Genomic DNA, 16,629 nt, shown 5'->3' on the forward strand with positions numbered 1-16,629 from the left:
AGCCAGTGACTTGGAAGACCGATAACCTATCTGTAATAGCGATACATCTTGTAGGAACAAGAAGCTGAAGCAAACCCTGCGATTGTGCACTAGGCATAACCACTTTGTGTCATGCTTAACCGGGGAGCTCCTTTTACCTAGAAATTGTACAACTCAAAATTTAAGGAATCCCTTTACTTAGAAACTTTTTGTATATTTATATTTTTCATCTGTTTGTTCATTTAGAGAAATGATTTTCTGTCTGGTTGTTTTTGTCACAATTCCTCCGCTTAGTGTGTAATGGACAGCTCAGTTGTCCAATCTAGTGCTAGGGTGTGATAGGCTGTCGGTATTTTAATTGACAGCTCAGCCGTCCAATCTGAGTCTGGGAGGTGCTGAGCTTCCTTCAGGTGTTCCCTATTCCTAGCTACTTAGCTAAGTTGTCAGCCCTAGATCACTGCCAATCATACCTTGTATTCCTGTGCTCTGTTTGTAGATCTATTGCTGCCTGACCTTGGAGCTCGTTCTGACAATCCGTTTGCCTAGCCCCTTTGCTCTGATCCGCTATCTTTCTGGTATTCTGACCTTGAACCGTGACCTGACTTCACCCTTGTCTTTCCTCTTTTTAGCTTACTATGTGCTCTGTTGGTATCTGACCCCGGAACATTTGACTACCCTGCCTGACTGCTTGTCCGTGGGTAGTGACTAGCATCAGTTGTACTACCTTGTGGAATGCATTTTGCCATAGATATCTATTGGCCTAATGGCTGCCTTGGCCGACTTCCATCTTTTTCAACTTCCCCATACACATGAAGGCTCAGCTTGGCTAAGCATCCATGTGTTCTCTGTAGGAAGAGGTGAGAAAAATGCTGCATATTCCACTGCACAATCAGGTATTTGAGTTTAGACTGCCTAATATTTATGTCCCCTGACATCACTTGTCGGGGGAGAGATTGGGTCTGCCAGTTCTGCTGAAATGAAGAGGTTTCAGAGTATTCATTTAACCTTGGTTAGTTGGTACTGGTATGGACCTGATGAGGATATATCTGTATATAATATTCTTGTATGCATTATATATGAGAGAACCCCTTTTACAATGTTGCCCTTAGGTCCCTAAAGATGTTTTTTTCTGGATCATAGAGGTGGATCCCCCATTATGATCCCATTTGCTCCAATGGGAATTATGGACTGCCATACACAACATCAGTTCTGATTTTTGCGCCAAAAATCCTGTGTGCAAAACCTTTTCAAAAGTAGTGTTTTCAGGGCTTGCCAAGATGGGGCTTAAATGTCCTAATTTTGGTTATTAAAATTTTGGTACAGTATTTATGGACAGGGATTGATTTCATGACCTATTGGTGCTATAACACCAAAGTGACCAACTTAATTAGGGTGAAGATAGTGCTGACTGTAAGCTGCAATACCTGTCCTACTTGACATGGACATTAAAGAGTACATTAGACATCATAACCAACTTTAGTTTGAGACAGAGTGCAAAACTGTAACAGCCATCCCCTATTTTTAATACTGTTGTCTTCTGTGTAAGAGTGGATTGAGGGCCTCCATAGGCACCAAGGATTGGGTACAACTGCAACCTCCGCACCACCTAAAGGTCCCCATAAACATTAGATGAAAATTGGCGCACACCACTGGTTTCGGTTGAACCAGCTGTCCATCTGCTGTCTGAGGGCCTCCCGTCTCTCACCTGACAATTTGGGGGAGAAAAAAATGATTAAGAAGTTTGAAATTTCAACACCTGATTATTTAGTTTTCAGCAGAGACCAGCTTTTACCAGAGTTTTCCTCTTTCCCCATTAAAAACACATGCTTAGACAAGCCGAGTGCTCATGTGTATGGCCAGCTTAATGCTATGTGGCTGGTCAAGAAAGTAACTCAGAATAGGTGAGAAATGTTGCATCTTTCTTTTTTGCCTTTAAGACTCCCATACACATTAGACTAACATTGTCCAAACACAATGCTGTTATGTTCGTCCAACAGTCTAATGTGCATTGGAAGCCCTGACTCTACCCCAATCAGATAATGTCAGGGGAGATAAGGATCCCTCATGTCCAATTTCAGACTGCGGATCATTTTGTTCTCAAAGGGATAAGCCACCACCATGTCTGGGACAAAGAACACCGTAGCACTCGAAAGAGAGTCGGGCAAGACAGTTGTCGGCTGAATGATTGGCTCCACCATTATTCTGCCGACAGCTATTTTGAGTGTATGGGGGATCTTTACTCTTAGGGCGCATTCATATTGCATTTAGGCACCCATTCAGTGGCTCACATCCGGGCTTACGCCCGAACCTTTTGCAAAACGGGATTCGGACTTATGTGCCGACGGGGCCATAGGCTATAAAGGTCAACAAAGCTGCCCTGTGTAATGCTATAGCATGCAAACATGAAATATATGAAATTGGAACTGCATTACTGTCGTAGAATATAGATTAAAATGAAGATGCTTAGCACACAAATTGGTCAATTCATGTCTGCCCACTAGCCAACGATAAGGCGATCCTCTTTGCTGGGAACCTATCCTATTATGATACCTGATTCAGCCCAGGAGAGGTATCATATTAGGATAGGTTTCCAACAAAGAGTATAGCCTTGTCGTTGGCTGGCAGGCAGACATGAATTGGCCAATTTGAGTGCTAAGCATCTTCATTTTAATCTATTTTCTAGAGCAGTAATGCAGTTCCAATTTCATATTCCAAAGACATACTGATAGGGAATGTAGATTGTGAGCCCCAATGGGAACAGTGCCCATAATGTCTGAATTGTAAAGTGCTGTGGAATATGTTGGCGCTATATAAATAAAAAGATTATTATTATTATATTTCATGTTTGTACGCTATAGCATTACAAAGTGCAACATTATTTGTTAGTTATATATGAGGTGGTTACTCTTAGCTTGCACCTATTGACACCTGTTTTCTGTTTCGCAGTGACGGTCAGTTTTTGATATTTATAAACTGCAATGGTGCCGGCAGAACGAATGTGCGCTCTGCCGTGCATCATTTTTGGGCATATACGCCTACTGGAGGCGAACACCCGGACTCCGTCTACTACATCCAAGTGTGCACCTCCAGTAGGCATGCACTCCCGAAAATGATGCATGACACAGCCTACTTTGGCTTTGTCAGCACCATTATAGTAATGCATACGTCCGAATCCAGTTTTTCCGACGGGGCCAAGGAACGGGTGCCTAAACGCAATGTGAAAGCATCCTTACCCTCTTCTGGCTAAAACACTTTATGCAATTGGATTTGAGGGGGAGAGGGCAATGTCAACTGCCCTGGCCACCTTTCTGGCTCTGGGAAAAAAAAAAAAATTGGTCGTCACTTTCAAAGCTCAAGCAAGTTGACTTAATTCACCATGCATCTCTGCTGTTTTCGACATCTTGACTGCTGCCCACACCTTAATGGTAGAATATAAAATATACGTACAAAGCGTAGAGTTAAATCCCGTGTTCCCTCTCGCCCTCACTTCCCTCTACAAATATTTACATGCGGATCAGGAGGGTTTGTGTTCTGCATTTTTTATATCCGTTTAGATACTGTGTCGGAGGCATTTGATGTCTGCACTGTTCACCTCTATCCACAACCTGCAGTCTTTATTTATTTTGGAGAAGCTATGCTACAAATCCGTCATTGCTATCGGGCGCGAGTTAAATTGAAGCTCTGATCCCAAGCTACCTCTTATAAATTTGACTTGGTTGACTGCTGGCTCTATCTGCGAGGTAACAGGCTATTTACACTGTGCAGCTTTATATTCCGAGCTTCCAATAGTAAAACAAAGCAAAATTTTTTTTTTTACTTTTTTTTTGTGTAGCGTCAACCCCAAAATAGTCAATTCAAGAAGAAAAGAAGAATCGTAAAGGTCAGATAATGTCGAGCCTTAAATTGGACGCCGCCGCTTTTTTAATTCAAGGTTCCCATTTTGATGCATTATGCATTTTTAAGACTGTATCTCGTAGGCTTCACATCACATGAAATGTCTGGCTGAGATTTATTGGTGCAAGCATTTCTGTAATCGCTTCTGTCGTTCATTCCTCATTGAGAGACCATTGAAACCTTTTAGTATTCCTGCACGCGAGTTGGATATTCTTATATGTGAAACTTTCAGCGCTGGGTGATTATTCATTTTAAAACTACAATGCCGGATTAGTTCTAGGGAAAATTTTGGCCGGGAGATGATGTCGCGTCCCGATGGCTCCTGTTCAGACTTGTGTTTGCGTCATTGAAGGCCTCGCTTTCAGATGTTACTTGCCCCACAGTATTTCAGCACAGAATGTCTCTGCACTAAGGAAACTAGACATGACTAGGCATTAATAGCTGAAAATACATATCCTATCATTTGATTTTTTTTTTTGCTTTTGGCTTATTTAAAGGGGTTGGACAGTATTGAAAAAAAAAATCCAGAAATAGCCCCACTCCTGTTTATGGGTTGTGTAGTATTGCAGCTCAGCTGCATTGAAATGAAAGACGCAGATGCAATACCACACCCAACCACTGGACAGGTATGGCGCTGTTTTTGGAAGAAGGAAGTCCGTTTTAGAATCAGTTCCTTTAAAATGACCAATCCTGTACATGAAATATGGTTGTCGTTGATGAGTCTAATCTTTTATTCCCATAACCCCATAGTGCACGTGCCTGACCGCTTCTCCATTTAGCCTCTGTGGTGCAGCTGGGAAAAAAAGCTGAGCTGAGCATTCTAATGGGGATAAAATTGTCCCATTCTGCCGACTGGTGAGGGTCGGACCCCCACAGATCAATGTAATCACCTATCTCATGGGTAAGGGATAACTTCTCTATTCCAGACAGATCCTTTAAAGGTGTTGTCCAGCCCAAGTCGATAAGTCTGCAGTCACTCTGTGTGACTGCAGACTTCTGAATTCCCCCAGCGCATGCACTATGCGCTGCAGGGATCCGCCGGTTTCTGAGCCGGGACTGGAGGATATGTATGAGTTATACATACCTCCGGTCTGTGGCCCCGGCCTTGCGCGATACACTTGTATTGCACGAGGCCTCGCCCTGTCTAGTGTACACGGCCAGCCAGTGGGCCTCCTGACTCTCCTCCAACAGATGATATACAGGAGAGAAGGATCAGGCAGTTGGGATTTTATCACCCGATTCTTCTGTTTTTTTAGGATAGATAATCCACAGTTTTCTCTTCTCTCCCCATTGAAAACACATGAACACTGTGCCAAGCTGAGCACGCACGTCAATGGGGAAATCAGAAGCCATAACTAATGTTTGACTGAGCACTATCTAATATGTATGGTCAGCTTTAGGATAGATCATCAGTTCGGTGAAGGTCCAAATCCAGGTACCCTACTGATCAGCTGATTGAAGTGACTGTGGCACAATGCAGCGACTTACATCATGTAGTGGCTGTGAATGGTACTGCAGCTCCAAGTAAAATGGGGGAAGGGGGACTTTTAAAGTATTCTCATTACAAAATGACTTTCATTGCAACTAGGACCACAAATATTTAATTGATGGACCTCTGGGACCTTTAATTACCATTTTGACAATGACTACTTTCTTTTTTTTTTTTCTTGCTAATTCTCTCCACTAATCAAAGGTTATTCAACTTAGAAAATTACTTGTTGTGAGTAAATTGTTTGAAGGATTTCTTAGAGATGCTATTGTAGAATATCTTAATGATAATAACTGTCTAACTCCATATCAACATGGATTCATGAGAGATCGCTCCTGCCAAACAAACCTGATGGCCTTCTACGAGGAGGTGAGCTCACAGCTGGACCGGGGAGAGTCAGTGGATGTTGTATACCTTGACTTCTCCAAAGCGTTTGATACCGTGCCACACAAAAGGTTGGTATATAAAATGAGAATGCTTGGTCTGGGGGATAATGTGTGCAAGTGGGTAAATAGCTGGCTGAGTGATAGAAAGCAGAGGGTGGTTATCAATGGAGTAAGCTCAGGGGGTGTCAGGGTTACTAGCGGGGTGCCTCAAGGGTCTGTCTTGGGCCCTATATTATTTAATATATTTATTAATGATCTAGTGGAAGGGTTGCATAGTAAAATAGCAATATTTGCAGATGATACTAAACTTTGTAAAGTAGTTAATACAGATGAGGACAGGGCACAGCTGCAGGAGGATTTAGATAAATTGGGGAGTTGGGCCAAAAAATGGCAAATGGGGTTCAATGCCGATAAATGTAAGGTCATGCACATGGGAAAGAAAAACAGCAGTCACCCATACATATTAAATGGGAAAACGTTGGGGAAATGTGACATGGAGAAGGACCTGGGCGTCTTGGTTAATAGCAAATTAAATTGGAGTGCCCAGTGTCAGGCAGCAGCTGCGAAGGCAAATAGAGTCATGGCATGCATCAGAAGAGGAATAGGGGCATATGATGAGAACATTGTTCTTCCTCTGTATAAAGCGCTGGTAAGGCCTCACTTAGAATATTGTGCACAGTTCTGGGCTCCGGTGCTCAGGAAAGACATATTGGAGCTAGAGAGGGTACAAAGGAGGGCGACTAAGGTAATAAAGGGAATGGAGGGACTAGAATACCCAGAGAGGTTGTCAAAATTAGGCCTATTTACGTTGGAAAAGAGAAGGCTTAGGGGAGACCTCATAAACATGTATAAATACATCAGGGGGCAGTACAGAGATCTCTCCCATGACCTGTTTATACCAAGGATGGTGACAAAGACGAGGGGGCACACTATGCGTCTGGAGGAAAGGAGGTTCCTGCACCAGCATAGAAGGGGATTCTTTACGGTCAGAGCCGTGAGACTCTGGAACTCTCTGGGAGAGGAAGTGGTGATGTCCAACTCACTTAATGAGTTCAAGAGAGGCCTGGACGCCTTTCTTGAGAACAATAAAATTACATCTTATGCTTAGTGATAGTTAATTAATCCAGATTGGTGTCGGGAAGTGAATTTTTTCCTCAATGATGTCAATTGGCCTATACCGCATGTTTTTTTTTGTTTTGTTTTTTTTTTTGCGTTCCCCTGGATCAACGCTGCGGAATAGCTGCAGTGCACAAGAAATAGGCTGAACTGGATGGACGCTTGTCTTTTTTCGGCCTTATAAACTATGTAACTATGTATATGTAACTTTAGTAAGCAATTTGACTTCATCCCTGTAAAATAAAAAAAAACTTCTAAGTGGCCTCCAAATCATGCTCGCTCTTATCTACCGGTTTGCCTTTTCTGTCTTGATAATCAGATACCCGTACTCTTATTACATACTAGGAGTACGAACTCTGGCAGTGAAAGGGGCAGCACCTTAGGAGTGTGCTCACTCCCCTGCAAGGTATTCATTGCAGCATAGGTATCCTCTTCTCAGTGGGATTGCAACGTGTGTCCTGCAAAAGCACTCTTCCATTGGTCATCTCCTGCACGGTGCCATCTTCAGCAGGGTTACACCCAGTGCTAGTGACATTAGGTAGCATTGCCATGCTGGCTATTGAAACCCATAGACCGATAAACCCTCCTAAGCATCGAGAGGATGCTAAGCTGCCTGGGTTTGCATTCCTAGTGCAAAGTATCAGAGTTCTGCTCTGATAGCAATACAGCAAAGGCAGACAAGTAGACTAATGAGTAAGGAGTGGTTAGGAGGCCACTTAGATGCAAGTTTTTTTTTTCAACAGGACTGAAGCCAAATCAGTTAAAAATTTGATTTTCAAAGTTAAATAATTTTTAATGCTGGATAAAATTGTCAAATTAAAAATGTAAAGTTTAGTTACTATTGACGAGCGAGCATGCTCATTACTCGAGATTTACGAGCATGCTCTGGTGTTTTCCGAGTATCTTCGGTGTGCTCGAGTGTTGTTTGAGTCACTGTGTGTGCATGATTTGCAACTGTTTGACAGCTTTAATACATGTGAGGAATGCTTGTTTCTTAGGCATTCCTCACATGTATTAAACCTGTTAAACAGTCGCAAATCATGCACACACAGTGACTCAAAAATAATATTCGAGTAGGCTGCAAATACTTGGGAGAGCACCCGAGCATGGTCGCCGAAAGGGTTAACAGAACATACTCGCTCATCACTATTAGTTACACTTGAAAGGGAAAAAAACACAAGAACTGAGCTTGGTTTAAGTTGGTATACATGCAGCACCTAAATGCACGTTTACACTGGCCATAATTCAGAAAAAAACGACAAGAAGCAAAAATGAACAAAAACCCTGCTGTAAAAAAATAAAAAGCAAAAGTGCATTTAAATAAAATAGGGTTCTTAGTAACACTGTTTTTGATCAAAAATAGTATAATAGCCATCCCACCACGGCATGGTGACCCCATTAGGGATGGTCCTACTCTGTCTAATATTTAAAAACTTAGCATGTGTCAAAGTTGACCTCAGTGTGTGAATAAGAGCAGACAACAGACCGGGTCCTGAACTGTGGACACCAGCCCAGGAAACCTATATAAATGTGATTTCAGCTCAAGGAAGGGAGGCCACACCCTGGCTTGCACAGAATGCAACGTTTCAGCTCTTCCAGATCCTTGTTCAGATATAGTCACAGTTACCCAGAGAATGGACTGCCAAGGAATAACACCAAAGCTGTGGACATACAAAAAGTTAAAAGAAACCTGTGTGGGAGTAATGGCCGCTCAGTTTGGTCTCTATAGGTCACTTCACTATGTGAACATGTCTCTGGAAGAGTCAAAACGTCATATCACGATTGATATGCTACAATTGATATACAACATTTATCATCAACTATACTAAAAATTTACAGTGGAGTATTTCTATATACTTATTATTCCTTTGGTGGTGTATATAAAATAATTTATTTTGTTTCTACAATTCTCTGGAATCTTTTCTGGATACTTTTTGATTTTTCCTGGAAAGTATCTTAACTTGACAACATTGAACACAAGAGAGTGCTGTGTTATCCTGATGTACACACATGGGAGAAACTGGTTAGTCAAGTGGAGCGAAGCAGGGAGAATCTGGCTAGGGACCTCATTGGACTCCTCTCATCTCTCCTTATGGCCCCTAGTTGGACTTTTCATCTGTTCTTCTCTGAAACTCTATCGTTTTAGAGCAAAACAAACCTAGCGAGTCTCCGATTCATGCCGCTCGTGGTTTGAGCAGCATGAGTCAAGTGTCGGTTCCCTTTAATAGGTGTAGTTAGATTTGTCCTAGCTGTGGGAAGATGACTTTTTAAAGCAAGTGTACAAAGAAATCTGTTTTAATTGATATTCCCCATCTGCAGCCCTTGATTCCCAGATAACCTATTAGACCTTATTGATGATATTCCTGTATAATAATAACAAGAGAGTTCATATGGTTCAGAATCACAGCCAATATCCTCTTTTGTAGAAGAACCTTCTCTGCAGGGTCATTGATTATTTCCAGGGATGCATTAAACATACGCCCACCATTCTTTCACTGCCTGCAATTACCCATCCTTTCCCCTCAGGGTGTATGGAATTTGGGACAAAAGGCAGCATGATGAAAAGTGACATATTGTTAAATAATACACAACTAACACCCCCCCCCCCCCCCTGCTCAATATGCCAGATTTTATCTCTTCCAGTCAGGGGTGATGACATTGTATCGATTTATAGACACTGAGGTCTTTTTGACAATTGAACTTTATGTATTGTGCTTTCATATTTGTGTCTTAGTCTATCTATTATCTATCTGTCTCTCTTAACTTCTTAACTATCTGTCTAAATATATACACTATCTGTATGTATTTCATATCCATTGGTCTATCGATCTCATGGTTATTGGTCATCTCTATCTATATCTTACTATCTAATTCTCAACGTCTCTCGCAACACCTTTTCCAGTCTGTCGAACTCCCTTGCCCCATCTCTCGCACCCCCCGTCCTTTGCCCCGTCTCTCGCACCCCCTCCTTTTCCCCGTCTCTCGCACCCCCTCCTTTTCCCCTTCTCTCGCACCCCCCCTCCTTTTCCCCTTCTCTCGCACCCCCCCTCCTTTGCCCCTTCTCTCGCACCCCTCGTCCTTTGCCCCTTCTCTCGCACCCCTCGTCCTTTGCCCCTTCTCTCGCACCCCCCGTCCTTTGCCCCGTCTCTCGCACCCCCCGTCCTTTGCCCCATCTCTCGGCACCCACTTCCTTTGCCCCGTCTCTCGGCACTCCCCCCTTTTTACCCATCTCTCGACCCCCTTCACCCTGTCTATCTGTGCAGCTATCTCCACAGCACAACATTTTCTACAAATATTCTGTTTGCTTTGGGATTCCATGATTGGCAATACACACATGCTCCATATAAAACAACAGGACAACTGGTCTGAATTACAATACATTCGTATGTAAATTTGTTCAGAGTCAGCTTCAATCTTTTAGCTTTAGAGCGAGAATTTTATGTGAAATTCTAAAGGAGTTCTCCACTTTGGACAATCCCTGTATGTTAGAAGGGTCCTTTAACACTAAATGGGTTGTCCAGTGCTGTGATATTGGTGGGGGCCTGATACCTGGCACCATCAGCCCTTATCAGCTCTGATAACCGCCGCTTGTGCAAATTGTACAGATCTGGAATAGCACGGCTCCGTACACGGTGTAGTGGTCTTTCTCAGGAACTACAGCTCAGCTCCTATTAAAGTGAATGGGGCCGATCTGTCATTCCACAGGAATGGCCACTATACACAGTACGGAGCTAGGCTTTGTCATGCAGATATTGAAGGGACAATATCTCTGTATATGAGATGGAGCCTGTATGGCCGCACATTGTCTAATATGTGGTACACATAGGCGCTACAATGATTTGGAACCCTCCTTGCCTTATTATGGGGTGCCTAACCCATACCTAGGTCAGTGATGCTGCTATGTAGGGTTTAGGGATCACTTCTTTTGGCCTGGTACTTGTAGTACTATACATAGCAAGTGATCGTTATGGACCGTTGCGTAACCAGAATCCGATGAAAGCTTTGGACTTGAGCCCCCCCCATGTTGATCAGATGTATGGGCCCATGTAGGGTTCTAAATCCTATAAGGACATACAAGGGGAACCTTCTCCCCCATTATGTAGTAATGTCCCCCATCCTGGGCTCCTTCCTATTATATATGTCCCTCATCCTGGCCCCATTCTAGTATGTATATACAGTATATATCCTCCATCCTGGTGTATATGTTCCTTTTCCTGGCCCCATCCTGGTATATTTTCCCACATTTTGCCTCTTTTCTTTAATGCATAGAAAATATAAATGAGTCTACTCCTCTTCCCCCATTCTGTAGTAATGTCCCACATCCTGGGGTCCTTCCTAGTATATATGTCCCTCATCCTGGCCTCGTCCTGGTATATACAGTATATGTCCTCCATCCTGGTATATATGTTCCCTTTCCTGGCTCCATCCTGGTATATACAGTATGTCCCTTATCCAGGTATGTATGTTCCCCATCCTAGAATGTATGTTCCCGATCCGGATATACAGGTCCCTTTTCCTGGGCCCCATCCTGGTGTATATGCCCCTTATCCTGGTGTATATGCCCCTTATCCTGGTGTATATGCCCCTTATCCTGGTGTATATGCCCCTTATCCTGGTGTATATGCCCCTTATCCTGGTATATATGTCCCCCATCCTGGTATATATGTCCCCCATCCTGGTATATATGTTACTTATACCAGGATGGGGGACATATATATCAGGATGGGGGACATATATACCAGGATGGGGGACATATATACCAGGATGGGGGACATATATACCAGGATATGTCCCCCATTCTGCTGCTGTTCTTAAATGCATAGAAAAATAAATGAGTCTACTCCTCTTCCCTCCGATTCCCCGCCGCGCGGCGTCCTCTTCTGAAGCCGGTAGCTGACTTCAGTGTACAAGCAACGGGAGCGCATAACGTTGCTGCCATGCGCCCCCAGTCACGTGGACGCTGATGTCAGCTGCTGGTCTCTGATTGTCCGACAGCATGTATTGCAGTGCACGGACCCGGTGGGTCTCTGCACTGCAATACACTTCAGCTGAACGTACGTCCGAGGATGCACATCCAGTTGAACTTTGCGTTGGCGTCAGCAGGCCCCTCACCCGCATGGGCCCAGTTGCAGTCGTGACCTTTGCGACTGCGATTGTCACGCCCCTGGTTATGGAGATGTGGAGTGATTTGGGAGCCTAGAAAACATTTAAGCTGCACCTCGGCCCTTGGGGTCTGCCATGGGCCGGAGGTGCGGCTTGATTCCGCTCTTATTTTTTTGAGTGACGGTGATTAGCGAGCACAGGATGGTCTAAGTTCAGGTTGTGTCCGCCACTTTCCCCCAGTCTTGGCACCGTTACACATGACACATTGTTATTGCTCATTCCATCCGCTGTGACCTTCACACAACATGGAGACATTTTTGCTTTCTTGTGAATTATTGTTGCTATTTAGTGGAAATATTTGTTTAGCTGACATTATCTCGCTGTATTTCTCAGCAAAGCTTTTTTATTTTTTCTATTCCTGCATCGAAGACATTTTACTTTGTGAATTTACAGCAGGAATTTTCTGTTGAGGCTGCATTAAGAGAAATACAGAGGAGGCGGGATGTGACTGTAAAACCTATTCAGGTAGATTTATTAAAGAGGAGCGAGTGCCTCGTCGCGTTCACAGACTCGGGTGACTCCGGCAACTAATCCTCAATATGGTGTAAGAAAGAGCCGACAGAAACTACTAGGCCGCAAAGCTGTGCAGCAGAACGTGTGTCTGTTACCCAAAGCAACCAATCAGAGCTCAAGCTTTCATTTTTCAAACAGCTCCGGTGAAATGAAAGCTGCGCTGTGATTGGTTGCTATGGGCAACGCAGGCTTTAAAGCAATTTTGATCAATTTTGGCCTCCTTGTATATAAAATTAATAGCAATCTGAAGTGTCGACAGGTTTAGGAACCCTTTATGGGAACGTATTCCTGCTTTTATACAATTGAAGCTTAACGTCTTCATGATCAGGCCTTTTTTTGTTTTGGCGCTTATGTCCTTTTCCTCCTCAACTCTTAAGAGCCCCCTAACTTTTTTTTTTTTAATTTTTCTATTGATATAACTGCATAAGGCTTTTTTTTTTTGCGGGGCGAGTTGTACTGTTAAATGACCATCAAAAAAAAAATTTACTGGACTTTTTTCACAGGCCGATAAATTCTGCCAGAAACAGAACAATTGTCAATATTACTCCTCCTTCCCCATACGGCCTTATGGTGTCTACAACATTATGGTATCGGCAGCACATCTGTGTTTACATGGGGCAATGTGCTGCCGATAACTACTATTTTTATGCCGGCATAAATAATCCACTCATCCACTTTTTGCCAATTTATTGGATGATGGACAATAAGTTTACATTGGCCGATAATCGGGAACCGGCGTTCTTATGAGCGCTCATTCGATTACTCGCTTGTCTCAGTGCAACTTATAGTGAAAAAGCAGCACTGTATAGTGCAGTTCTCGGGACACCAATGTTGTGTCCCTGCAATACGAAGAATCAAAAATGGGCGACACCGCAAAGACGAAAAGTGAGAGATGGATTATGCCATATGGGTGATGTTTGGGCTGAAACTTTGCAGATACAGGGGAATAAAAATAGCATCTTTTTCACACTTTAGCCAACAATCCCATATCTATCAGTCAATCTATCTCATATTTATCTGAGATAGAGAGGTAATTTATATATATGCGATAGATCTCATATCAAATATCTATCATATATTTATCCATCGCATATCTATCTAATGCATATTTAGCCAATTTATTTTTCTTAATTTTACTCACTTATATAGCGCCATTAATTCCACAGCACTTTACAGACAATATAATCACTGTCCCCAATGGGGCTCACAATCTACATTCCCTATCAGTATGTCTTAGGAGTGTGGAAGGAAACCGGAGAACCCGGAGGAAACCCACGCAAACACGGGGAGAACCTACAAACTCCTTGCAGATGTTGTCCTTGGTGGGATTTGATCCCAGAACCTCAGCGCTGCAAAGCAAAACTTTTAACCACTGAGCCGCCTACTAGCCACTGAGCCACCGTGCTAATGCATATTTATCGCACATTGATTTATTGCGTATCTATCTGTCTAGCGATAGAACAAATCCATTTTTTCTTCATCTGACTTTGGAGTTCTCTTCTAACATAAAAAATACTTTTATTCATTTCTCTATAAAAAAGTGGATGCAGGAGTATGCGAGCAGCGCTGTGGACATAACACCTCTAAGGGTACTAGGACCCGTAGAAGCATTGTTGTATGCAAAAGATTTGAGAAAGGTTCACACTATGAATTGAAACGTCACCACATGGGTCAATAAAGTCCAATGATTTGCACTATTTTTGGAGCGCTGCCTCCTTCTTGTTTTATTGCCTAAGAAGCTTTGCACTCCCATTTCCTTTTTTTGACATTCAGTTGGTGCTGCTTTATTTTTCTTTTATCCATCCATCCATCCTTCCATCCATCCTTCCATCCATCCTTCCATCCATCCTTCCATCCATCCTTCCATCCATCCTTCCATCCATCCTTCCATCTATCCTTCCATCTATCCTTCCATCTATCCTTCCATCTATCCTTCCATCTATCCTTCCATCTATCCTTCCATCTATCCTTCCATCTATCCTTCCATCTATCCTTCCATCTATCCTTCCATCTATCCTTCCATCTATCCTTCCATCTATCCCTCCATCTATCCCTCCATCATCTATTTATCTATTCTTCTATCTTATCTATTATCTATCTGATTCATATTTATCTCCTATCTTTTCTATTTATCTATTTTGTTTCTATCTCTCGCATCTTTTTCTTTCTCATATTTATCTCCTATTTGATCTATCACTCATCCATCATCTTCATATCTATCGCTCATCTCTCTATCTAGCTCCTATATTTCCTTGTCTATGTATACATAAACAGACAGATACACCTAAATAAATACACACGCAATGTGTAAAAAAAAAATAAAAAGTAAAGTTAGTAAAACTCTGTTATCATGGAGCCCCTTGCCCCATCTTTTTAAGGATACTTGTCTGTAGCGAATTATCTATTAACTGTGAAGATGTAACTCTTGTGTATATGTATGAATGTATAGGTATCTGTATAAACACAATTTATATATATTGCCCATATGATGGATGAGCCAGTTCCGGGCAGGTGTTTCAAGGCAGTTCATTAAAGTCAGTGAAGGAGGGAGGAGGAGGATCTCTGCATAGGAAAAGGTCCATTGTTATGGGCTGCACTCAGACAAGAAAAGACCCCTCCACCCTAGTCACAATAGCTCTTACAGAACTGGCTCATTACATATTCAGCTCCGGCCCCTGGCTGCTCAGCAGTGAACGGTGACGCTGCTCAGTCAAGCCTCATTCAACTTCACCATGCAAAAGCTGCTTGGAGCTTTCAATGCCTGGCTGCTCAGTGCCTGGTCTATGATGAACAGCCTGTGTTCTCTGCTTTGCTTTAAGTACAGGTAAATGACTGCTGCGTTTCTGTGTCCGTCTCGTTGTCAGTCCCTTCTGGGCGTCCTTGTGTATTTGTCATGTGGGGCTTTTTTTTTTGGCTGAAACCATCACAAAAGGCCTGAGCAGACCACTTCTCCTGTTGTAATGCTGGGTGTATGTGTTTTCTCCACTGCGTGTGCCCACCCTGTCCCTGGCTTTGGTAGGAATATGTGCTATGTTGTGTTTGCAGGGTTTGGTGCCCGCATACTCCACCCTTGGTGAACAAGAATGCACAAAACTGACCAGGGGAAATCAGGTTATTTTGCTGCACTGGGCCAAAGTTTTGAGAAGTGTGTTGTAGCCATCAAACTGCGACATGGGCGAGAACAGAGTCTTATGAGTTTAGTAAATGTATGGAAGGGTTCGAGAAGGTTTGACAGTCCATCAAGTCGGAGAGTTACTATCATATCATTAATATTAATGTCTTCTCTTGTACAGGAAGTGTTTTCAGACCGCTCACTTCTACGTCGATGACAGCAGCTCACCGAGAGTCGTCCCCAATGACAACATACCCATCATCCCCATTCCAGGTATGGTAAAAAAAAATTCCTTGTGTTATGTGTATAGAAACAGCAAAGTTGAGTTTGGTACAACTGCTCACTGTATGTCTTAAATAGGACTGCGTTCTCTAAAGAGACATTCTAGATCTTTGGGCTTCTTATGAGGTGTCCTAAATTGTCAACATTGTAGCGTTGATGAGGGGCCCCACTTTAGACATAGCATATCCTAGCAATATATCATTGATCAGTAGGGGGTCTGTAAAACCAGGAGCAATGACTGAGGAATTAGAAAAGTGCAACGCTCCTTCGGTCCTTGGCAGTTCTTGGTCCGATTTGGATAGTCCATGGTAGACCATGCCTTCTCCAAATAAAAGCTGTTGGGGTTCTCTGTTCTTCTGGTTCTGTTGTTACTTCATTCTAGGAAACAGTGGAGGTCTTGGAGGTTAGTTTGGACCATAGGTGCAACCCAAGAGGTAAAGGGGCCACCTACCATCTTCAAAGTAGGTGGAATTGTGCATGATGAGGAGTTATTGGACTGTAAAGGGCCCATATATTGTTTTTGCACAAGTGCCCTTAGCGGTCTGTGTCCGCCACTGGTTTGGACATTAATGGTAATATCCTAGAGAGGTCTTGAATGAGCAGGAGCCCCTTTAATGAAAGAGGATGCAAAGTTCAACTTGTCTGAGGCCTGCAATTTTGACTTAATGAACATTCGTCCTATCGGATTGCAAAGT

The 16,629-nt window shown here is 43.0% G+C and overlaps 1 protein-coding gene across 2 annotated transcripts in view; it reads left to right on the plus strand.

The window, feature by feature from the left end:
* PTPRG (protein tyrosine phosphatase receptor type G) overlaps window positions 1-16,629 on the plus strand; it is a 595,254-nt gene that overhangs the window by 482,655 nt on the left and 95,970 nt on the right. For both annotated transcript variants that reach the window (XM_073644646.1, XM_073644647.1), the window contains one exon: window positions 15,834-15,925. In XM_073644646.1, coding sequence (XP_073500747.1) covers window positions 15,834-15,925 — 92 coding nt within the window. The remainder of the gene's footprint in view (window positions 1-15,833; window positions 15,926-16,629) is intronic.

The sequence above is a fragment of the Phyllobates terribilis genome, unplaced genomic scaffold, assembly GCF_046119375.1.
Source record: "Phyllobates terribilis strain yellow unplaced genomic scaffold, ASM4611937v1 Scaffold_8__6_contigs__length_399053987, whole genome shotgun sequence".
In the NCBI taxonomy this organism is placed as follows: Eukaryota; Metazoa; Chordata; class Amphibia; order Anura; family Dendrobatidae; genus Phyllobates; species Phyllobates terribilis.